Source organism: Microtus oregoni, unplaced genomic scaffold (assembly GCF_018167655.1).
Source record: "Microtus oregoni isolate MIOR12 unplaced genomic scaffold, Mior012 000021F_ref0000039, whole genome shotgun sequence".
In the NCBI taxonomy this organism is placed as follows: domain Eukaryota; kingdom Metazoa; phylum Chordata; class Mammalia; order Rodentia; family Cricetidae; genus Microtus; species Microtus oregoni.
This window is the reverse complement of record NW_024543080.1, coordinates 12749481-12774591: the sequence shown is the minus strand read 5'-3', so window position 1 is coordinate 12774591 and position 25111 is coordinate 12749481. Positions and strand designations below refer to the sequence as shown.

Sequence of the window (25111 nt, the reverse complement as noted above, 5' to 3'; positions counted from 1 at the left end):
CAAGTATAAATATATATGACTGAGCAAGTTCTTATAATGTGTACTTATCTCCAGATGTTCTCTGAGAATTAATTTGAAGTAAAAGGAAAATCTTCAATTTTATTTGATGTAACTAAATATGAGAACATATGAAAAATTTAGATTTCAGAAATAAAATATCACAAATCATTATTTAATTCCCTAAAATCTAAAGATAGAGTCAAATAAATGAATCAGTTCTGTATAGCCAATTTTACTTTGCTTTTTATGTATCCTTATATTATAAATTAAGTTTTATATTAGACTAAGGTATTTGTCAGAGGCAGTTTTCAATATTTATGCCCTTGTGTTTAAAAGATGAAATTTAAAACGTGGAGGGTGAAAGGCTAGTTAAAAAAGAAAAAAGAAGCAAGAAAGTAAAATAGCAAGAGGCTCTAACTTGTGGAAATGAAAGTGTCACAAAACCTGCAGATTAAACAACTATATTTATGAAATAGGAAATGTAAGGAAAAAACCCAAACCATGCTATAAAGAACCCATCTGTGTTCAATACTCTAAGAGATGAAAGAGAAAGATTAAAGAAACTTACAGTTTGCTTATATTACAGAGGATTTAAGTTTTAATCTTCTTGGGATAATTAGTCATAGTTTGTTGAAAGATTGTCAATTTTTCTGTAATGTCGTATGGGAATTTAAACATTATTGAGAAATAATATGGTAAAAAGAAAACTTTAAGCCTTGAAGTAAAAAGCCCTATCGAAAAATGAACACCTTTGAAAGAGTTGATTATTTTCTACTTTATATAATTAGTGTTACTTTTCAAGATTAACAAAATTATATGTATTCTAAAATCACATCTAGTTAGAAAGAATCTAAAAGATAGCCAGTCAAAAGTTATCTAATAGGATTTTGAAACTTTGCGTTTAATTTCTTTTTATCTTGAGTTCTTATTAGAATAAAAAGTTGACATTTTTGCAATAGTTTAATTGTATTACATTCACCATAACATACTCTAAAAATGTATTTTTCTGTATTATGAAAGTAAATTCAAAATGTCATTGTTACAATTATATTTTCCTTTAGTTTGCATGTTAATTTAAATTATCATCATGCACATGAAGATAATTTTGGATATAATTTTGGATAATATTTTTGAAACAAATTAAAATAAAATGGGTTCATTTATTTTTCACCATTGAGAAATCAAATTATGTTCAAATAACAAAAATGTTGGCAAAGTTGTACTTGAGACTTCTTATTCAAGGAGTTACGCTATGAAAAGAGAGTTCAAAGTGAGAGGGAAATCAGGACAACCTTAGGCATGTATTAAGCGTTTATCAATTACTTATTTTGTTGTCACAGAGACAGAGGGTTTGCTCTGTTTATTTCAACTTGACATCGACTTCAGATAACCGAAAGAAGAGAGCCTCAACTGAAAAACATGCCTCCATATGATCCTCTGTCACGACATTTTTAAAATTAGTGATTGCCTGGTAAAAACTCAGTCCACTGTGGGGGGATCTAACTTTGGGCTGATGGTCCTGGTCTCTATACAAAATCAGGCTGAGCAAGTCACGGGGAGCAAACAAATAGGCAGCACCCGTTCATGGCTTCTGTGTCAGTTACTTCCTCCAGCTTCTTGCCATGTTTGAGCTCTTGCTCTGACTACCTTCCATCATAAACTACAAAAAGACGTGTAAGCCAAATAAACCCTTTCCTCATCAAATTGTCTTGGTCATGATGTTTTATCACTGGAATAGTAACCCTAAGACAGAAAATATATATGTATGTATATTAACATCTTTACAGCATATCCATGATAGTATCCAATAATTTGCCAGAACTCTAATATAATTTTGTTAACTTCCTACATTATTTTTTTTTTACTCCAGAATGTATGAGTTATATAAATACTAGTCCTATTCCTCAAATGACTAGCAGGCAGTTCCTTTGGACATCCTAAACAATGACTAACACTGAATCAGGCAATGATCAATTCTTTTGTGATATAAAATATGCAGAATTAGCAATGCATTGTGTTAGAAGATCCATATCAGTCTACTAATCACAGAATAAGCAATATCATTTAGTACTGTTCTTGTGGAGAGGAGAGACTATATCTAAGAAGGAGGGAAAGTATGTGATAACAATTGGCAGCAACATGGACAAGATAAAACTTAAGAACTAAGGCACACATAGGCATTGTCTCCTGGCATGCTGCTTCTTTGATTTGTTTTAGGGTGTGCTTAACAGCCACATAGTTGGATTAAGGTGAGAGAGCGAGCAGCTGCAAAGGTTCAGAAACTCTTTCCTCCCTTACCTGCCACTGAGGAGGAAGCCAATCATCACTGCCAACAAGATGACTCCCACTGTCACCGACACTGCAATGATGGGAATCTGGCTTTGATCATTGGATGCTGCTACTGCTGATAGAAGACAGAAGAAAAAGAACTTGTAGTTAAAGGTACCACATGCATCAAAATGTGAGCTGCTTCACAGCAGTTAACTGATCGTGGTTTAAACAATCCACCCGCATCCAGCTAAGGTTACCTCACAATGTCTGTTTTCAGAAAGGCATTTGAAGGAGGAAATATTAACTCACCAAATAGAACTCAAAAGCCCAATGCTCACAAATTATGTTCTCTCTATAATAAAAATCAATGCAGATTATACGGTACCACAATTATTTGCACCTTGCAAGGTAAAGGGGAATTTTTGTCTATGACTTTAAACACATGCATGTATACATTGTATAACAAAATGTTACATATTTTATAACAAAATTTTATAACATTTTATAACATTGAATAATAAAATGTTGAATATTTAAGCTTTGACATTTCTAGATTTTGGATGTTGTTCTCTAGGAAAACAAATATATTACCTCAAGAATTCTTCCTCTATACAGAATGTCTGAAATAATGGTCTCTGACCTTGCTGAAATAAAATGCAAAACCAAAGTCTATATCTAATTTAATATCCCAGCTACATGTGCAATATAATGTCACTATATTTTATAAATAGGATGACTGAAAATTATGAAAGTGTCAATTTAAAGCGTTGTGGCTATGATTAGACAAATTTGAAGCACTTGTTTACTACATATTTTTACACATGGATTTACAGCAGTTTATAACTTTATCAACGCAATGGTTACAATATGGTTATGAAAGTCTTAGGTAGTGTTATCTATATAAGCATGATAAACTTTATGTTGTGCTTATATTTTCAACAGCTTATATGAGTAAAATCTTATTCATAGGCTATGGGTATAGTATGAGTAAAATTCTTTGTAATCTACAAGTCTATGTTCTTACCTTCCCCTTTCTTTCCCCTTTAAAAGAAATGTATTTGTTTTGATTTTATGTTTAAGGGTATTCTTCTTGCATGTATGTCAGCACACTACATCGGATCTTGGAACACACAGAGGTGAGGAGACGCCACTGAAACCCAAGGAACTGAAGTTACAGATGGTTGGGAGCCACAGTGAAAGTATTGGGAATTAAACCCACCACCTCTAGAAAAGCTTCCAATGCTCACTTTATAATTCTTTTTATTTAGTTATACATTTTTCTTTGCTCCCCTCCCTTTCTCTCTTCTCTTATTCTACCCTCTCCTGTGACCCCCACACATACAATTTACTCAGATTTTATCTTTTTCTCCTTCCTACGTAGATCCATGTATATCTCTCTTAGAATCCTCTTCATTGTCTAGGTTCTCTGAGGTTGTGATCTGTCAGGATTGAACCCATCAATGAAAGGAAGAAATGTCTTTTGGGGAGTGATATACCTTTATATCTAAACTAACTAACATTTAACCAAAATTTGAAAAAGATCCTGAATTTACTAGGTGTATGAGCTATAAAAATACTTCATCATTTAGCCTTGCTCTCTTGATTATAGAGCAGAAATAGTTACCCTGAATCACTACCTTTCTGTTAAAATTAGAGCTAATAAATATAAAATATTTAGTGAAATAGCTTGATTATTAGTGTGCTTGCATAGTTTTTTCCGTATTTATTTTTTTTCTGCTTTATTTACCCTCTTAATCCTAGTGCCAGCATCCTGAGTGAGTTATATGGAAAAAACCTTATCTAGTGAAAGTCAGTATTGTTCCATCTCTCTGAAACTTTTCTTCTGCTTCAAGGCTATGGATGATTGTGAATTCAATGAGTACATCATTACATATATTCACTACAATAAATAATTTCTCCACTTGAAATATTTAGCTCAGTATTTAAACCATTCCTCCTGTTGCTTTGTTAACCAAAATAAATAAGTAAATAAAAGTTTCTTTTTTGCTGTTTCCAGGGCTCTCTGTAGTGACCCATGTTCTCTACAGTAATCCATGAGTGATTATAGTTGATGAATTCTTTAATTCCCCTCTCTTCTCTCTCTTCTTTTTTCTTTTCCCTTATCTTTCTTCTTGTCTTCCTCGCCAATAGAAAAGTAATCTAAAACATCAGTTAACAAATCAAAATTTAAAATCAAAAGTTGATTTTGTTTTCAATAATTGTATCTCTCCATAGATTCAATCTGCTTTGTTCAATAAATATTTCCTTTTATGTTGATTGTATTGTCACAGGAAATCAAATATGCTTAAAACTGATGCTTACATAGCATTTCTACTCCTGCAGGTTTGAGAAAATGCACAAGAAAATATACCATAAATCAAACCATCAAGCTATAATGTTCCCATCTCCCAGGTTTCATTTAATATTACTTAATATTACTTACTAACTACTTCCCTATTAATTACTAAATATGTTTGCTTTTTATTCCATATTCCTCACATATTTTATCCAGTTATCACTTTGATTCAAACTTGTAAAATAATTCTATCTGAATATTGTAAAGTATTGAGAATGCACCATACTCATAGTGGAATTCATTATAAAATGAGATTTTTGACCTCTGTAGTTACAAAGTATCAAAGCTTATTTAGATCATGTCTGTAAAATATTATATATATATATATATATATATATATATAATGTTTGTGTACTTTTTTCCTAGAGTTTATAGGCTAGTAGAGCATTCAATATACATACAGTGAAAACAATTACAATAGGATGGTGCCATAATATATCTTTTATAACAAATCCACCTTAAGATTAAAGTATAAGATTTAATAATTAATTCATTCTGCAGACTGTACTTTTTCTGATTTCATAAATACCCACTATTATATCTATTTAAAAGTTTATCTGAAAGCTAAGCACTAGATTTCAATTTCTATATGTTTGATTAAATTGAAGTCATGCATTTTAGGAAAGAAATAGCAATTTCTACCACTGACATCTTTTCTTATAATGTCTCATGGGGTAGCACAAGGGAGTCTGTTCAACACTTAATAAAAATTATTTATGTACATCAATTAGAAAGGTTTCAAACAGAAGCAATTTGGGTTCCTAGAGGACTATATCATAGGAATTTATTAAATTGTATTGCTGTAATTATTCTAATAGTTATAACATTAATCCAATAACTACACTTTTATTTTGTTACTTTTTAACTGTGTGTTTTCTTTTCCAATGCAAAGTATGGTGCTGGGTGAAGAACACACATAAATCCACACACACACATATGCATCTGTGAATGTACACATATACTCAGAGACAGACACACACAAGCATACACACACATACACACAGGCAGACACACACTTATACACATACATATACACACACACACGACAATTTACACTCCTCATGTGTGTTACTTCCTTAGCAGAAAACTAATAGTACTATCTCCCTTGTCCATAAACAAAGCATGATTTTGTCTTCTCAGTTAGCTTCAATGTATTGGCTTTAGGACAAGTGATCTAAAATCATTTGTTGAAGCCTGAAGTTATGTTTTATGAAATTAAACACGAAGTGGGCACCAAAGAGCATTTCAGAACCATTTCTAGATTTTCCATTCCAAGATTCTGACACAAATTTAATTTTTACTTTAGGAAATGAGATTGGATCCTGAAAGCACCATTTTCTTGTCAAATTCAATGCTAAAGAAAGCTCCCTGTAGAATTTGCTTAGAAAGACTAAAGTAGCATAGTTCAATAAAGCAAGTAAAAAGTAAATGGCAATAATTCAATAAAGCACGGCACCTGGGGGAACGAAGTCTTTAAAAGCACGGCTTAAACATTTCTTAAGATGCTTGATGTAGCAGCTCTCAGTGGACCAAAGCGGGCAGGCGAGCAGGGCAGTGTTAACCCACAGACCTACCATTAGAGCATGGCCGAGGCCTCCTACCTGAAGGGGTCAGAAGTGGAGAGGGAAGGGAGAGAAGCTGACAGCGAGCCCCGGGAGCCTATCGATCCACAGGCTCTCTTCTGGTTACCATTACAGAGACAGAGGTTGACAGTAATTAAAATGACTTACACACTGGTGTGGTTTCAAACTCAAATCTTCGACTGAAGGCACCGTAGCCTGCTGCTGTTCGTGCTCGAATTTGGAAGACATACACAGACGCAGGCTTCAGGCCCTCTGCAGTAATAGTGGTCTCTTTAGACTTGATAATTGTGTAGCTGGTCTCTTGGTCCTTGGATTGCATATGTAAGAAAGGGGGAAAAAATCAGTCTTCAAAAGATGAATTACTGACAGCAAAAAGAAAACTCATAAAATGGATCAGAAAGCGAAGACTTCCTATTATACGCACACTGAAAACAAAACCAAAGATATCTCTACTACCCCTGAAGAATTTTAGTATGTCAGCAAATGTTTCCAGAATGTAACCATTTTAATGACATTTTAGTTACTTATCTATCATATATGCCTTGGGCAATAATAAATTTATAACATTTAACAATATTATAATTTGGGGCTAGAGAAATGTTTCAGCTGTTAAGAGCATTTGCTGGGGTGTCAGAAGACTCAAGGTCAGTGCGCCACACCCACAGGATGACTCCTTACCACCTGTAGTTCTAGTTTCAAGGGGCCCAATGCCCTCTTAAATCTGCAGACTCCTACAGTCCCATGGTACACATACGTACAGTCATGCAGTCTCTCTCTCTCTCTGTCTCTCTCTCTCTCACACACACACACAAGAAATAAATCTTTAATAACATTGGAGGAAAGCATTACTCAGGAGACTGCATTTATGTTATGACTATGTGCTTGCTTCTGTAGGAACAATTTCTTGTTATATCCCTAGCTTATTTGCTAGCTCTCCAGAATGCTGAAATTATTTCCTGAGTATTCAGATTACATGTAAGCTTTAAATCTTCTATAAATTTGATTTTTAATTAAATTTAAAGCTTATGAAATGAAATAAGTACTTCCAATAAACTTTAGTTTTGTTTGATTTAATCTAAACAGGAATCAGTAAAGAAAATTGCAAAAATACAGGACATGTGTGTGTATATATATATGTGTGTGTGTGTGTGTTTATGTATGTATGTATATTATATATACATATATGTATATATACACTTTTTAAAAGTGCTGGTTGTAGAAGACACTAGCAACTTAGTGATTGGAGGTAGAACAGAAAAGAGATTGGAAGGTAAACAATGAAAACCTGTTCCCATTGGAGAGATAACAGAAATCCCCACCCACCCCATGGCCTCTCAATGTCTTAGGACAAAGGCCAACATTTACCATGACACTCTAATCACAGGCTGACATGCTGTTACAGTAGATTCACTTTTACCTATATATTTACTTTGGAATAGAACATATTGCCTGAGTATCCTCATCAGAATGGGGTAAGAATGAAACAAGGAATGAATATGAAGATGCTTCGTGGATTAATATATATGATCTAATGGATGCTCAAGTCTTCCTAAATCTTTATAACGAAGGTGATATGTAACTACTTTCCAATTCACCACTAATACTACCCAAAACATAAACCTGGAAGGACTCATTTTTTTTTAAGCAGCTAATCAGTCTTCATTTATATGTTTCAACACATCAAATCATCATGAATCTAGATATATCCAAATTGATCTCTAAATTGCGATGGTCTGATTTGTTTCTAATAGATATAAGTTTTCTGATTCATTCTGCACTGCCATTGATCTTTAGATCTTAATGCACAGATTAAGTACTTAGTCTATGAAATATTGAGGGGATTTTTTGTTATTTTATAAGGGAGTTAAAGTACATAATTTAATGCTAGAAGATGAATCTGATTCACAAGCCTTTCTTTACCTTCTGTCTATTGTGTTAGTGCTAGGATAACAGAAGTACAAAGTTATTCCTTGAGCTGTTCCTAAATATTGTAAACAACTTTTATGGTTCACTGTAGAGAGTTCAGGGGATGCTCAGGTTTATGACTGAATAAACCTGATTATATTATTCACAGTTTTTCAATATTGAGCCTAAATATCATCAGTTCTCAGTAATAAATTTTGCAGTTTGGCTATGATTATAGTAATAACTTTCAGTAAGAAATGATTAAATATCCCATTTGCTAATATTATTTTCATCTCTTTGAAAGAAGTTTAACTTTGTGAAGAGAAATCTAGTAAAAACCACTGCTATATTAAAATGTATTTTTGATAATTTCAATTTTCTTTTCTCATAAAAAGTTTTAATATAAAATAAGAAGGATTTTTAAGAGCACAGGAATATTGACATTAAAATTCCAAATACATGGTTAACATGTATATATAAGGCTCCACACCTCAGATTATTTTTATTTAAAATGGATTTGAAAGTCTATCAATACAAATGAGGAAAATCACAACATCTTAAATAGGCAAATTTGATTACTCAAAAGCTTGTATGGATGAAACTAGTGAAGAACAACAATGTGGAATAAATGCATTCTGTAAATATATTGCATATTTTATTACAACAAGGAAAAAGTATTTGAAATAATGTTTGATACAACATCAATTACACAAAAGACATTATTGTTTGATTTTATGATTAGGAATATCTTTGTTGTTTTTAACTAGTGTCTAATTATACTTTGTCTTGCTGAGTTAGTTCAATGCTACATTTTTTTAAAAAAATATTTTAGCAAAGAGTATGCAAACTGATTAAAGCCTATTAATATATACTGGAATAACCTCAGTATTCTACAAAATATATTTCCATTCCACTTTTTAAACCCCTGAACAGACTAATGTTCCTCTTCTCACAAGCTCTATATATACCTTGCAATCAAGTAACTGCACTTGGCTGTCAAACAGTAGATCAGGGCAGGGGTGTTCACTACACTGGGGCCCCAGCTGAGTAAATGAACTACATTCCCCAGCTGCTTCCTGAGCATTGCTCACATGTAGTGAGGAGAGAACCCAGCAAAAGAAGCCAGCTGGCAAACAACTTGTCAAGGGGCAGCTTCCCCTTTTCTTTTGCCTTTAATTAAGAGATGGCAAGAGACCAGAGCAGACCAGAGCAGAGGAGCCCAATGACCTCTATTAGAACAGTGCAATGGTGGTTGATGTGCCAGCTGGCAAGTGTGCACATCCTAGAAGGCTGTGCCACCTGTGGCTGGCTGAAAGCCATCCAACAAAACATTGGTGTCACCCTGAAGGTTCCAAATGAGCTCTGGAAATCTACCAAAACCCCCACCTCAACATGTTATAAAGGCTCATTATCATTTATCCTTTTAGAAGTGTTAGGATAATCTTTATGTACATATGAGAATGTTTAGTAACTCGACATGGATTAATAACATTAACAAAGGCAATTTAAAACTTCTACCAAGTACTATAACCCTTGTTACTTTTAAATGTGAACCAAGGTAAATTATTATCAATGTATTTTACCCTTATCATGTAAAAACCATTTTCCCCAAATAAAGTGACTTTCTCTTTAAAAAAAAATACATGTGTATGTATGCATCCATGCATGCTGATATATGTACAAGTACATGGAGGAGCGCATTTGCACTTGTGCACATGTGGTTGACCAGAGGGCTATCTTTAAATGGCATCCTCAGAAATGCCATCTACCCCCATTGAGACAATCTCTCGTTTCTTTCAATCTCAAAATCAATTAATGAAGATTGCTCTTCAGGAAGCCTCAGAGATCCTCCTCTGTCCGCTTCCAGAGTACTGGGACTGCAAGCATGCAACAGCTTGCCTGGAAACCATGGGTTCTGAGGACCTTAGAAGCAGGTCTTCCAACATGTTCACTACGTACTTTTTCAACTAAGATTTGCCAACCGTTCAGATTATTTTTCTTACTCTCGGTTATAAAGATAATAAAACACTAATTGCAAGTTATTAAAGAACAAATCATGTTGAAACTCAAATAACTAAAAACATTCTCTTTTGAAGAGAATGTTACAGAACATGGATAGCATTCACCAGATATAGCCACAGAAAATAACACTTCCCAAGACACATTTAATATCTGTGCTCTAATAGAAGAAGCAACTTAAAGAATGAAAGAAGCAGACATCCTTGCTCATACTGAACAGTGTAAATAAGCTGGAAAGTGGTAGATAAAGTTAATGTTACTAACTACGGAGGCATGGAAAGGATTTGGGAAGTAAATACATGAATACTGCATATTGGTCTACATCATTAATTGAGTAGAATAAAAACAATGTAAACACACAAGCACACATTAAACTTTTTGTTAATAACGTTTTGTTGATAGATCATATTTCTGCTAAATTAATGATATATAATCATGTATACAATTTTGGTGTAAAGATAACAATGGTTTCCATTATATATTTTAGCAAGTTAAAATCCATTTTAACTGCACTAATCATTGCAAATAGAAAATTTTTATAGCCAAAGTTCATTTGGTTTCCTTATATAAATGTTTGATTTTAGACAACTTTGCACTGTGTAGAATAGAAAAGGTTACAAAAGTAAATAGGAACTGTATTCTTAATTTATAAATTATTACACATAGAATGTGTTTATATCATCAATGTCTGGAACTCAGAGACAGTTCTGATTACTGAACTCAGAGAATTGGGAATCAGTGAGGCCACTACATTCCGCCACATTACCTCCAATTATGTTGACAGGAAATACCTGCAACCATGCTGAAAAACAATTTCATCTCAAAGGTGCACTCTTAGAGTACTTTGATGCATTCAAAACTACATTTTTGGTGTGAATAACAAGGCACCAAGAAGGACAGTGGGGGAGGAGAACAATAAGAAGAAATTATGATAGAATGCAAATGAATAACATAATGAAATCAGTTTGATTATACTCTAAGGTAACCCGGCAAATTTCACAACACAATAAATAAGGTTAAAAAAAAACAAAGAAAACAGTATCACCATTTATGTTCTGTATGATCCAAAAGCTACAGGTAACACTGTCACCAATAATAATTGACAGTATGATAATCCATTAACAAGATCAAAGGATCATCATTGCAGACATTTAAAAGCCTAGCTATAAGATCTAGAGAGATCTCCCTACTATATATTTCTTTATCAATGCATTATCCTTAACTAAGACCCACATAGTTAATTGTCGAATTAATAATCAAAAAGAAGGCATTTTTAAATCTCTAAAAACTATGAAAGTTGTTTAACCACATTTTCTTAGACTCTTTTTATTCAGAAGCAATCTTAGATGTTTTAAGTATTTTTCATCATCTACTCTGAGCATTTCAGGAGGTGATGAATAGACCCATCCTCCTTTTCCATGGGAAGATCCTTAGGAATCACAAGTCAAGGGTTTGTGCCATTAACATTCCATTTTTTCTTCCCTAAAAGTGAAATGATGCCTTGGTAAGTTTATAAGAATCTATTAAGTGTAGCTCACTATTCCACTTCACCAGGATTCACTTGTGTGTACTGTGCTCCTGTAATTTCTTCTCCAATTAACAAAGTTAGTACATCTGCGTCCAGGTCTCCATGTCACCTATTTGGGACTGGCTTGGGCATCCATCTAACTTTCTGAACTTTTTATTAGAACACAGATTGTTCTAAAGATATGCTGTTTAGGTCGAAGCTACCCAAATTCCCATTTTCATAGGATGGAAGGTAGAACCATAGATGGTGACTCCTGTATTTCAGCAACACAAGCCAGCATTACGGCAGAAACGATAAACTCACTCTGAGCTTCCAAACTTGATTCTATTTTCAATAGATTACTTGATTATACAGTCAGAAGAAAGTAAAATGATGTTAACCTCCTTTAGATAACAATGATTGCATGTATGTATGTGTGTGGGTGGGGTGAGTGTAATTTCCCATACTTTAACAGAACTGTTACTGTGATAGCGACCAGGCATGACTATACATAGTTATGCTTGTGTGATATTGCACCCACTACTGAAAATCAAGACTGAAAATTTACTACATTTTCAAAATCTTGTATGATTTGTCTTTTATTTTATTTACACTTTTCCTTGTGTGAATGTATGTGGACATGTGTACATATGTGGATGGATGGGCATGTGTGTGCGTGCATGCGGATATACATGTGTACAGAGGTCAGAGTTTGATTCGGAGAAACATCCTGATCTTCCATTCACCTTATTAAATGTGGTCATCTCTCAGTGAAATCCAGAGCTCAACATCATCATTTGTGTTGCTTGCCAGCTGTCTCTGGAGACCCCCTTACTCTGTTTTCTGAAGCAGAAATTGCAGGATGACCGTCACACCCACTTGACATTTATATGGGTTCTGGGAATCCAAACTCAGTTCCTCACGCTTGAGTGCAAGGATTTTTTTTTTAACCAGCAAGTGGTTTCATTAGCCCCCAAATTTACCTTTTAATGTGAAGTTAAATGTTAAACTGACTGTATGCTTTATCCAGCCACTCCAGGATGTGACAGGAGGGCTCACTGAAGGCATCTGACTCCCACAAGCACAACTGAAAAATAGATTTTTTTTTTGATTTACTGATTTACACCCGAGAGTACAATCTTCTCTTGTACAAATCGAGAACTGAAGTTGTTAGAGTGTAAAGAAAAGAAAATGAGTTTTATTTTCCTAATCCCACCTTTTCAAAGTACTTTATTTCATATTCCAGGATGATGCCATTAGGGCGATCTGGCTCTTGCCAAGACAAAGAGATGCTGTTCTTTGCAATCTTTCCCCTTTTCACGTTGGTGACTGGCGAGGGAGCTGTAAGATAACACAAATAAATAATAATGTGGTTAATAGAGAAATTAGAACTTACTCTGTGTAATGACTGGCATGTTATGATGTAACTATTAGTACATTTCCATTTATCCTGAAAAATTTATTATCTCTATGAAAGTTGTTAAAGGATATTATTATTTAAGCATATAAAATTAGCTACCCATCCTGAGAATCATGTATTATTAATACTGTACATAGCTGGAGTCTTTATATCCCCCTCAAATGTAGATGAATAGTTTAAATATATTATTTTATAGAATATCGATTCCTGATGATAATGCTATATTTTTATAAAAGTGTTTAATGATCCAGTACCCTTTCATATGCCATATTTCCAAAATTTATAGAGTCTTTGTCCTTGATCCCCTTATTACAATAGATGTGTTATTTGTCAGATAATTATGTTTTCAATATTATTTCCATTTATTATATTTATTGAAAATAATCTAAAATAAATTCATATATAAGCCATTTTAACAGTTTATATAAACACTTTATTAAATATTATATCTCAAAATTTAAAAATAGAAAGAGATTGAGTTCCATTTCTTTCAATTATTTCATGACAAATCACTAATGGTGGTGTGATGTGAGACTGATTTCTTATTAGTAAAGAAACTGCCTAGACCCATTTGATAGGCCAACCCTTAGGTAGGCGGAGTAAATAGAACAGAATGCTGGGAGAAAGAAGCTGAGTCAAGGAGTCTCCATGATTCTTCCACTCCAGACAGACGCAGGTTAAGATCTTTCCTGGTAAGCCAGCTCGTAGAGCTACACAGATGATTAGAAATGGGTTAGATCGATATGTAAGAGATAGCCAATAAGAAACTGGAACTAATGGGTCAGGCAGTGTTTAAAAGAATACAGTTTCCTTGTAATTATTTCGGGTAAAGCTAGCCGTGCGGGCGGCTGGGTGCCGGGGACGTAGCCCACCGTTCTTATTACAACAGTGGTGCTTATTGCTATCTACTAGAATGCTTGTTAGAACATTATTTCTAGTAAAAGTGCAATATATATATATATATATACATATATATATGTATGTATGTATGTATGTATATATATTCCTTCAGATACATCTAGATACCTGAGTTCATAAAACATATGGAATTTTGGCCATAATCCATATTATCATAGGCTGAGATACTTTTCAGACTCTATGGAGATGATGAAAAGGAGTTGATATTGGTTGCATAAGACTATGTTTGCAAAAGTGATCATAGCTATGCTTTGTATATTATATAATATTTGCATACGACTAAACTACCCAATGAAACATCACAGAAAATATCTTTATTAAGTAGCAATAAACATATTTAGAAAAAAACCCACACATATATTTAGTGTTAAAAATCATGGTTAAGTTACTTACAATAACCAACATAGTTTAAATGCTTTGTTAGTATTTGTTAGATGGCAATGATTTAGGTAATCACAGGAATAAAGTCTATATGTGTTCAATATACATGCAATTTTCCTTCAAATATTATCATTACACAGATTGATAGTGGTTGAATATGCACATAAAAACACATTCATATGGAAGACTTGCTGTATGCGTGAAAATGTAGATAGATAAAGAGACAAATTAGTGTGTAGTGGGTTTTAATATGGATATTGTCAACTATAAAGAATTGTGCATAATCACAGACACAAACCTGAGTAGAAACTTGGTAATGTTAAATGTGTATGTGTGTGTACATATTTATAAACAAATACATGTGTGCCATATGTTAAATAGAGTTGTGTACATTAATCATATATAGTATGTTATGTATTTTTATTTATTTTTTCGATTATCCAAAATATCTTTTAAATTTAAATGTTCAGTTTTTGGCAATTTCTTGAAATTGTAATAATACTGGATGCACTTTGAAAAACGGGTCATGGAGATCATATTTTAAACATTCTCATATTAGATTCAGTTGCTGTGGGGACACAATTGGACAAGAGTCAGCTTTTTAAAACAGAAATAAAGCTATGGCACTCCTATGTTCAAAGTCGCCCAGAGCCTCTCTCAGGACTCAAGAGAAAGAGCCCAGATCCTCTGTCTGAGCCTTTGAGTCTTCAGGGTCTTCCCACTTAGCGTTGTGCTTCACCAGCTCTCAGATTGGCCTCTTACATCCTCCCCTCTGTACAACCACTCTGTCTACAGGTTAGCAGTCAGAAATGCTGCGAGAACACGTCGCTTGCACACACGTGCATGCACACACACACACACACACACACACACACACACACAGACCCTTCTCACACAAACACAAATGCACACCGAGATCTACACACTCACAAACATAAACACATGAACACACACAGAAATGCATTGCTCATGGATTCATGGACACACTTTTCTTCTCCTTCCTGAGGCATCCCTGGCCTTACTTTGTTATAAGTCAGAGTTATCAGCTATCAACAATGCTCTCCTCTCCCCTCATCAGCCCTTGTAGCCCTTTTGTGTTCTGTTATTGATGTGAGTCTCACGCTTCTCTACAAATATAGTACATTTTTACTTTTCTAGTTACTCCAACTATGATATAAATTTGAAAAGACAGTGGTAGTATGTGCTAAAACATTGCTGGATCACTTGCATCGGGAACAGTCTGTATATAATCAGAATAGGAGCCAAAGAGTATGTACAAGTGAATGATTGCTGGCTATATGTCTTAACTTTTATTTTTCTTATTTTTGACCAATGACAAAATTTTAACAATGTTTTTAAAAGAAAATGCTTTAATTTTTCCTTAATATTTATTTAATTCATACTTTATAAATATATTAAGAATATAATTAAACTAATATATACAATATAATTTATTTATAATTGTTCATATGGTAGATACTAATAATACTTAAGAGAAGAGTATATAAGCTACTTCTTTTTTATTTACCAATGATAGAATGATGGTTTTGGTATGTTAATGTATACATTTAATTCTTTGAATGGTAGAAATAGTGATATTCAGGTACAAAGAAATTCTGGTCTCACCTTTGTCTTCCTTTCTCTCTATTTTCACTTAATAAGATTTGATTTAATTTTAAGTGTGTGTGTGTGTGTGCGTGTGTGTGTGTGTGTGTGTGTGTGTGTGTGTGTGTGTGTGTGTATGCACGTGCACCACAGGAGTTCATGTGCAGACTCCAGGGCCAGTGGATTCCCTGGAACAAGACTTAAAGGTGTTTGTAAAATTGCCTGATGTGAGTGATGGGAACCCAACTCTGGAAGAGCAGGGAGTGCTCCTAAATTCTGATCCTTCTCTTTAGTACTTGTCTTATTTTTTTGTCCATGCTAGGCTTACAGAATTGCCTGGAATATTTCAGAACCATAATGTAAATATGCTAAAAAAAATTAATGTTCATTTGCTTCCTTCAGTTGAAACCATGATGATTGACAGTTCTAAGTAAAATTCTAAAGTTCAAATTTCCTATGGGTTTGAGTGAGGGAAGAATTATGTGCAGCATTTATATGCAGAAAATTATATGCAACATTTTCAACAAATAATTGGGAAGACTGGGGAACATACAAGAGTAAGCCATGCATTCTCAATCTGCTGCTGGTGTGGGAGGTCCTTCTGTCTTATGTGTTGCTTTTATTGGTTAATGAATAAAAAAAAAACTGCTTTGAGCCTATGGCAGGCAAGAACAGAACTCAGTGGGGAAAGCTAGGCTGTATGCTGGGAGAATAAAGGGCAGAGTTGGAGAGAAGCCATGGAGCTGCCGGAGACAGATGCTGGGAACTTTGCCAGGTAAGCCATAGTCACATGGCAATATACAGATTAATAGAAATGGGTTAAATTAATATAAAACTTAGCCAATAAGAAGCTAGAGCTAATGGGCCAAGCAGTGTTTTAATTAATAGAGTTTCTGTTTGATTATTTTGGGTTTAAAGAAGCCATGTGGCTGGGAACCAATAAACCACCTCTCTCCAACACACTACAGAGTTTGTAAAACAATAGAAATACATTGAAGGAGTAACAGAGATTTAAGAAATGATTTTTTCTTGAATAATTTTTAAGACTGATAGCCTTGTGGATTATCTGTTAAACACTGTATATTTAGTTGCATTGTGCATTAGAATGAAATGAAGGTTAAAATAAGATTAAAATTCCTTTTATTTTAGCACAAATATTAACTGTAATTGATACATTTCTTAAGGATATCAGTATTCATTAAATAAGCTGATAGATTGCCAACAATCTTTTCAATGGTTTTAATAAGTATGAGAACTTGATAAAGATAAAACTTAATTTGGTATATTTACTATAATCTTTATCAGTTCTAAAATTTGCTTACCATATAGAAATTTAATAAACAATGAGCGACAAAATGAATAGGTAAATGAATAGTAAATGTATTTATTGCATAATATTTGGCAGTAAGTTTATCTTAAATGTTTATATTAGTGTAATATCATTTAAAGATCTGTGGTATTATTGAAAACTTAATTAGTATATTTATAAAATAATAAACTACTTTAAGGTGAAGTTAGGAAATAAATAACAATCCACATGCAAACAGCAAAGATAGACTATTTTATATTTGTGTCCATCAAAGTTAACCATAACTTTCTTTGCTTTCAAAGAATGTTTGCTTTATAGACTGTTATAGTTTTTCAAATTCAGTATTCTTTGAGGTTTTAAGTGAGAGGGAGCTACAACAGGGTGAAGAGAGGGAGATGATTATAAAAGGAGAAGGGGGAATGATTGACAATAAAGCCTCCAGAAATATTATCTATGATATACAGATAGATAGATAGGTAGATAGATAGATAGATAGATAGATAGATGATAGATAGATAGATAGATAGATAGATAGATAGACAGATAGTACATATATATCTGTGAAGTGGGATTTCCCTCAGTATTCTGTGAATTCCATTTGTTAATAAAGAAACTGGCTTGGCTTGATAGGGTAGAGTAGAGCTAGGTGGGGAAAACTAAACTGAATGCTGGGAGAAAGAAGGCAGATTCAGAGAGAAGCCATGAAGCCACTGCCAGAGACAGACATGCTGAAACTTTGCTAGTAAGCCACAGACATGTAGTGATATACAGATTAGTGAAGATGGGTTAGTTTAAGATATAAGTTAGCCAGAAATACACTTAAGCTATTGGCCAAACAGTGTTGCAAATAATTTGGTTTCTGTGTGATTATTTTGGGTCTGAGCTGACAGGCAACCAGGAAACAAAGAAGTGTCCTTCATACAACATATCTCTAAGGATATGTTTATATCCTTATAAATAAATATATATCTTAATCATATATACATCTTAAAGGAATTATACACACATGCACATATATGCATACATATAATCTTAAATGAAGTTATATAACTTGGGCTAACACACTCCCCATGAGAACCACCTACTAAAAGATCCAAACCTCAGGTAAGAGAATGATTCTTATTAGCAGCTGCTCAGAGTAAACAAAAATGATTCTCAAAAATATTAGAGATGACCAATGTAGCATTTTGTTACCTCTAAGACATCGAGAGTGGCACTAGTTGCTAAAAACATCACTTAGGAGACAGAACTCAAATGATTTGTTCTGGATCTGACCTAAAAGCCCTTTTCCTGTGATCTAGCATATAATTCCAGTACACATATTACAGGTTGTCAAGGGTGGAGAGTAATACACATTCCTACCATGCAGTAACACCTATGAAGATGCAAATTACCAGTGTGGAAAGCTGTGCATAAAGGTGTGATAACCGACACTCACATGTTGGTAGCAACAAATCTCTGTCTAATTGGATTTAAGATCTACTTAATTGGAACAAAATCAAGCTTGATACTGAAAACCCAGCCAGCTTCCCAGGTTCATTAAGTCATGGACCTTAGTAATGAAAAATTTACTACTGCCACTTTTCAAGACAAACATAAATCCTTAATACATAAAATATTATTATTACACCCACAGATAAGTATAGGAAACAACCTTCATTAAAGAAGTCTCTTTTTTTTAATTTTTGAGGATATAGCATAATTACATTTCTCCTTTCCCATACCTTCCTCCAAAGCCTCCAATTTACCCCTTCTTTCTCTTTCAATGTCTATATACTTGCATATGTACTTGCATATTTAAAAAATAACCAGCTCAATCTGCATAATGATGCTTGTATGCATGTTATTTGGTTGATCTTTTGAAATCTGGTAACCAGTTGGTATGCTCCTACTAGGAAATGCTAGTTTTTCCACTCTTCATGTTTCTTAAGTTCCAGTAGTTCCTTGTGTGTCGTTTAAGCCCCAGGGATTTTCTCTCTCCACTTTAGCATGTCTATTTTTGTTGTCTGTTTTCAGCTCATGTTTAGGAAGCCGTGTTGGTGAGACATTATGGGTGTAAAACCTGATTTTCTTAGAACATTCACTTTCACACAGAAAACACTGATTTTTTTTTTTGTTTTTACAATATTTCAGCCCTATCTTTTGCAATAGTCTCTGAACCTTACTTGGGATTACATGTATCCTTTAGAACTGGATGAATGAGTACAGAAAATGTGGTACATACAGACTATGGAAAACTATCCAGCTTTAGTTAAAACTGAAATTGTGAAACTTGCAGGTAAATGAATGAATGGAACAAGAAAAGTCCACAATGAATGAGCCAATCTAGACCCAGAAAGAAAAATGTAACATTTTCTCTCTAACCAGAGGTTCTTAGCTCCAAATATTCATATATAAGGACATACCCTAGAGTAACTACAGAAACAAGGCATGAAAAACAGAACCATTACTAATATAGGGTAGTTGTGGGGCAATGAAGACGGACCTAGTAGGGAAATACGAAAAAAGGAATCTTTAGAGAAGGAAGTAAAGGAATACGGAAGACAGAAAGATGATGCTAATGTAACAATAAGGATGTCTGGAAAAGTCATAAGGCATCAGCATATTAACTATTTATCTAAAAATTTATATAATATATGTAATTCAGTTTATAAATAGACATAATATTTTATAATATTTTCTTATTTGGGCTGAGAATATATTCTTCAATAGCCAATGACTACCTAACCAAAATCTCAATGACAAAGATGATATATATATTTTGGTTTTTCGAGACAGGGTTTCTCTGTGGTTTTGGAGCCTGTCCTGGAACTAGCTCTTGTAGACCAGGCTGGTCTCAAACTCACAGAGATCCGCCTGTCTCTGCCTCCCAAGTGCTGAGATTAAAGGCGTGTGCCACCATCGCCCGGCGATAATTTTTCTTTTGAGTTATTAGTCAGGGCTATCTTCGGTGGATTAATCTTTCTGTGCCCTGTGTAAATGGGTTGCTCTCTTTGGTTTAATAAAGAGCCAACTGTTCCACAGCTAGAAAGAACGATATGGATGATAGTTGCATGGGCATTAGTAGTGTCTGCAGCCATAATGGTGATGACATTCTATTATTATTATAAAGTATATAATTAATTACTATATTACTTTATTACTATAAAGTATATCATTAATATCAAGAACACGAAAGTAACTGTCCATTTTTTCACTCCATTATCAATGCTCCTTACTCATCTTCTGTTGTCCTCTATTGACTTAATCTTTTATTAAATATAGCTATCATCAAACAAAAATAATGATTACACAGAGCACTTCTTTGAAAATATTGGTTAGGGCAAAGAGCTCAATGGTTAAGAGCATTTGTTGCTTTTTTTAGGTTCACAGCTACAAAATGGTAGTTCACAAACATGAGTAACTCTGGATTGAATAGACTTGACATCTTCTGCCCTCAGGAGTCACAGGAATACATGTGGATCACATGTGTACATCCAGGCAAAACATTCATAAACACAAAATAAAAATAAATACAGTCTAGGGTCTGGACTTTACAAGTCAGAAAATCTTGCAAAAAATGTTGGTGACCAATGTCTAGTTATCACCTATTAAAACTTGTGTATAAGATAAGGAAAAACTAAAGTATTAAAAAAGACATGAGATTGTGAAGACCACAAAAATGTTCTAAATACACAAAGCTGTAACTATTAGATATGTGAAAAGTATTTAAAAATGAGTATCGTGTGTACATGAGAGCCAACCTACATGTACTGGATAAGATGTCAAACACTTAGCCATTGGTGTACAGGCTATTCTTGTTTGTGGAATAATTTCATTTTAAATAAACATTCAGACAGTATGATTTCATACTTACAGAAAAAGCATAACAAAAAATCCTATAACTACCACACTTACTCTTCTTTACTCTAGGCAATGTATACATACAGCACATCTACTATCAGAGAGTTACATTAATAAGTCACTAGCAAAATTGCATCCAATTCTCAGACTTATATTTTACTCAAAGTCCAGTTTTTGACACAGAGTCCTTTCCAGTATCCTTCAATTCCATCCATTCTCATATTTTATGTCCTACACAACTTCACTTTTTAATATTCTTCATTTTAATAAATATACCTTTCGGGGAGACACATATAAAGTTTTTTGTAGACTATCCTTCAATTAGGATTAGTCAGTATTTTGGTTATACAATTTAAAAGAGTATGTTAGATGAAAACCGGAGCCATAACTTTTATTTCTATTGAACTCTACCAGATTTAAATATGTTAGATGAAAACCGGAGCCATAACTTTTTTTTTCTTATTTATTTATTTATTTATTTATTTTTGTTTTTTAAATTTATTTATTTATTTATTAAGGATTTTTGCCTCGTCCCCGCAACTGCTTCCCATTTCCCTCCCCCTCCCCCGATCAAGTCCCCCTCCCTCATCTGCTCGAAGAGCAATCAGGGTTCCCTGACCTGTGGGAAGCCCAAGGACTGCCCACCTCTATCCAGGTCTCGTAAGGTGAGCATCCAAACTGCCTAGGCTCCCACAAAGCCAGTACGTGCAGTAGGATCAAAAACCCACTGCAACTGTAATTTTTATTTCTATTGAAGTCTACCAGATTTAAATACAATCAGAATGAAATCACTGCAGGATTAACTCTGTCCACTGGTTGAAATAGCATTTAGTGGTTTTTTTTTTTTTCTTTACTGAGTGGTTACATTTCTATCAGATTTCTACACTGTACCATTTATGGGGAGGCCATAATGGGCATCCCATTCTTAGGCTGAAATTTATGAACTGCTCCTATACGGATATACCATTCAATTAATTATGAGAATTCTCAACATGATAAAGCTTATTCATTCTTTATATTGCTATTATTTATTAAGTTATTTATTTGTTTATGTAAATATATACACTTGAATCTTATTATTAGCTATAATCAAATATTTCATTTTTAACTCAAATAATTAATGCACAGGCTACTGAAGAACCTTTTATATATTTCTTTGACATAGCTATATGATTATAGAAGAGCTTATTTTTATAGTAAATTTTTATTTTCTGACACTAGAGAACCAGAGACCATTTGTTCATACTGCTTCAGTACAGAATAAGTCATTTCTCCAAAGAGAATAGGTTTATTTTATTTATCCATTATTTATTTATCTATCTATCTATCTATTTATAGTAACAGCATTGCAATGAAGATCTGCCTGTTATATGCATTTATACACCTGATATGCCTTTGCTTTCAGTCCAACAGAGGAAAGAAATATAAGTATGGATACTAAATAATATATGTACATATATCTAACTACATATATGTATATGTTTCTATTCATCACCAGATGCAAATTGCTTGAACATGATTATACAATGGTATCAGCATTACTCCTTGTTTTACTTTGGTTTCAATTGCTCTGACCAAACACCATGACCAAAAAGAGAATTGGGAAGAAGGAAAATGTTTATTTGGCTTATACTTCCATATTGTTGTTCACATTGAAGAAACTCAGGATAGGAACTCAGACAGGGCAGTATCTTGGAGGCAGGAACGGATACAGAAGTCATGAAGAGGAGATGTACACTGGTTTGCTTCCCCTAGCTTGTTCAGCATGCTTTCTAATAGCATCCAGTAACACCAACTCAGGAATGACACCGCCCACCATAACCAGTGCCTTCACCCATTGGTCACTAATTAAGAAAATACCTTACAGGTAGATCTCATGGAGGCATTTCCTCAGTTGAAGCTCTTTCCTCATGAATAACTATAGGTTCTGTCAAGTTGAGATGCAAAAATGTCAGTACACTCAGTTATTACAAAGTGCTTGGACTTCCCACAGGGCAGGGAACCCTGATTGCTCTTTGGGCTGACTATGGAGGGGGACTTGATCGGGGAAGTGGGAGGGAAATGGGAGGCGGTGGCGGGGAGGAGGCAGAAATCTTTAATAAATAAAAAAAAATATCATCTAAACTGTAAATAGAGACTGCACGTTCATTTCCCAGTGGCCCACGCCTGAATAATTACACAGAAATTATATGAATTGCAGCATATGTTATTATATATATATATGTTAAATTTTTCAAAAAATTACTGTAGCAACATTAAATTATTCTTATTATGTGACAATCCATCCTGCTAATATCACTACATTAACTTATTTAACTTTTTTCAAGTGCCTTCCATTGGCTACAGAGTTGACTTAGCTGTTCAGACCACTCACTGCTTTTATTGGACCTGGTTTCATTCCCATGACCAAAATGGAGATTTTGTGAACTATTTGAGACCAACAGAATTTTGGTCTGTTCTCTATTGTCCCTAAATATCTGTATAAAATGAGAGTTGTTTAAAAATATTTTAAAATAAATATATGCACATATGTGGAGTGAATTTATATCTGTATAGAGAATTATGAAAATATATCATTCTGAATATGGAAAATATGGACTTTGGATGTAATTCCTTTATTCTCTTCATAAATCTTTTTGTTCTTTTACATATTCAGAAAGAAAAGAAGGGAAATCAAGCAGATAAGTGATACAGGATATTAAACTAACACAAAATTTCAAAATTGATAAAACATTGCAGTGAGAGAAAATATAGAACCTAAATCTAATCCAGTTGACTTTATTACTTAATTTTAAAAATTTTCTTTATGGTATAGGTGTTTTTCTATCATATATGTCTTTACACAACGTGTTTGTCTCATAACTATATAGGTAAGAAGATGGTAACCTTGAGTTTGGTTACAGTTGGTTATGAGGCAGCATGTGGGTGCTGGGAATTGAATACAGTATTTATAAATCCCAGTATTTATAACTACTGAACCATTTTTCCATTTCCTCTATTTGAATTTAACTTGTGTGAAATAACCCTATCTTTAACATTTTGAATGTATGCTTCTCTTTCTATTTAATTTAAATTAAATATCACTTCACTCATTGCAAATATGCATTCAGACCCTCTTTAATTTTGAGTGAAGTTACATCCTTGACATAGCTATAACAAGATACAAAGTGACAATATGCCTCTTTTTTAATAACAAGATTTCCTCCACACCAAATAAATTATCCTGTAATTTGTTTACATTAAACATTTATTGTTACTCTATAATAGAATTTTTAATAAATTTAACAAAAAACTTTGATAAAAAAACAAAGCAGCTTCAGTGTCAATGACTACTTAATCTTAATTATCTCACTGTAGTTTATGAGAAACAGAATAATAGTCTTTTAAAAATACAATTGAGTTATACCTCGCTAATAACATGGCAAGTTTGAAAACAGGGTTGCTTGTAAGAATATGGTTTTGCATATAGCGTAAAAATTGTTTTGTCAAAGCTAAACAGCAATTATGTGGCATGCCAACTTATTTTATAGGTGGAAAATCAGTACTCCCTGCAGAAATCAATACTCCCAGAGTTTATGGTCCTAAAAAATTGGTAATCTCTACTCTAAAATCTATATTATCTAACATCTTGTTAAACAGAAATAAGCTACTAAAAAATCAAACAAGCTATAAAGTAAAATTTCTAATTTAATTTTAAATTACCACAGAGTCTCCATACTATAAAGCATTGCGATTTAACATTTTGTAAAACAAAATAAATGCTCCATATGTAAGGACAAACTTTGTAATTTCTTTTCTCAATTTTCTATGATATTGAGGATATGGAGCAGGATTTTTTTAAAAGGTAACCACACCAACAATTGTTACAATAAACCATCATGTATCTATCAATTTTTTAAAAAGCCAAGATTGATTTCCCTTATAATATCCATATTGAGGACTTTTCCTAAAGGTGCCCTCTTGAGGTCATCTGCTGAGAAATTTAAATTGTAGC

General features: G+C 33.5%; 1 protein-coding gene across 7 annotated transcripts in view; it reads right to left on the bottom strand.

Annotated features, from left to right (window-relative positions):
- The window catches only part of Epha5 (EPH receptor A5), a 288480-nt gene that overhangs the window by 67539 nt on the left and 195830 nt on the right, over window positions 1–25111 (bottom strand). For 4 of the 7 annotated variants that reach the window (XM_041671225.1, XM_041671227.1, XM_041671229.1 and 1 more), the window contains 3 exons: window positions 12858–12982; window positions 6358–6517; window positions 2299–2404 (listed from right to left, as the gene is read on the bottom strand). In XM_041671225.1, the coding sequence (XP_041527159.1) occupies window positions 2299–2404; window positions 6358–6517; window positions 12858–12982 (391 nt within the window). The remainder of the gene's footprint in view (window positions 1–2298; window positions 2405–6357; window positions 6518–12857; window positions 12983–25111) is intronic. The other 3 variants (XM_041671226.1, XM_041671228.1, XM_041671230.1) reach the window with 1 other exon arrangement.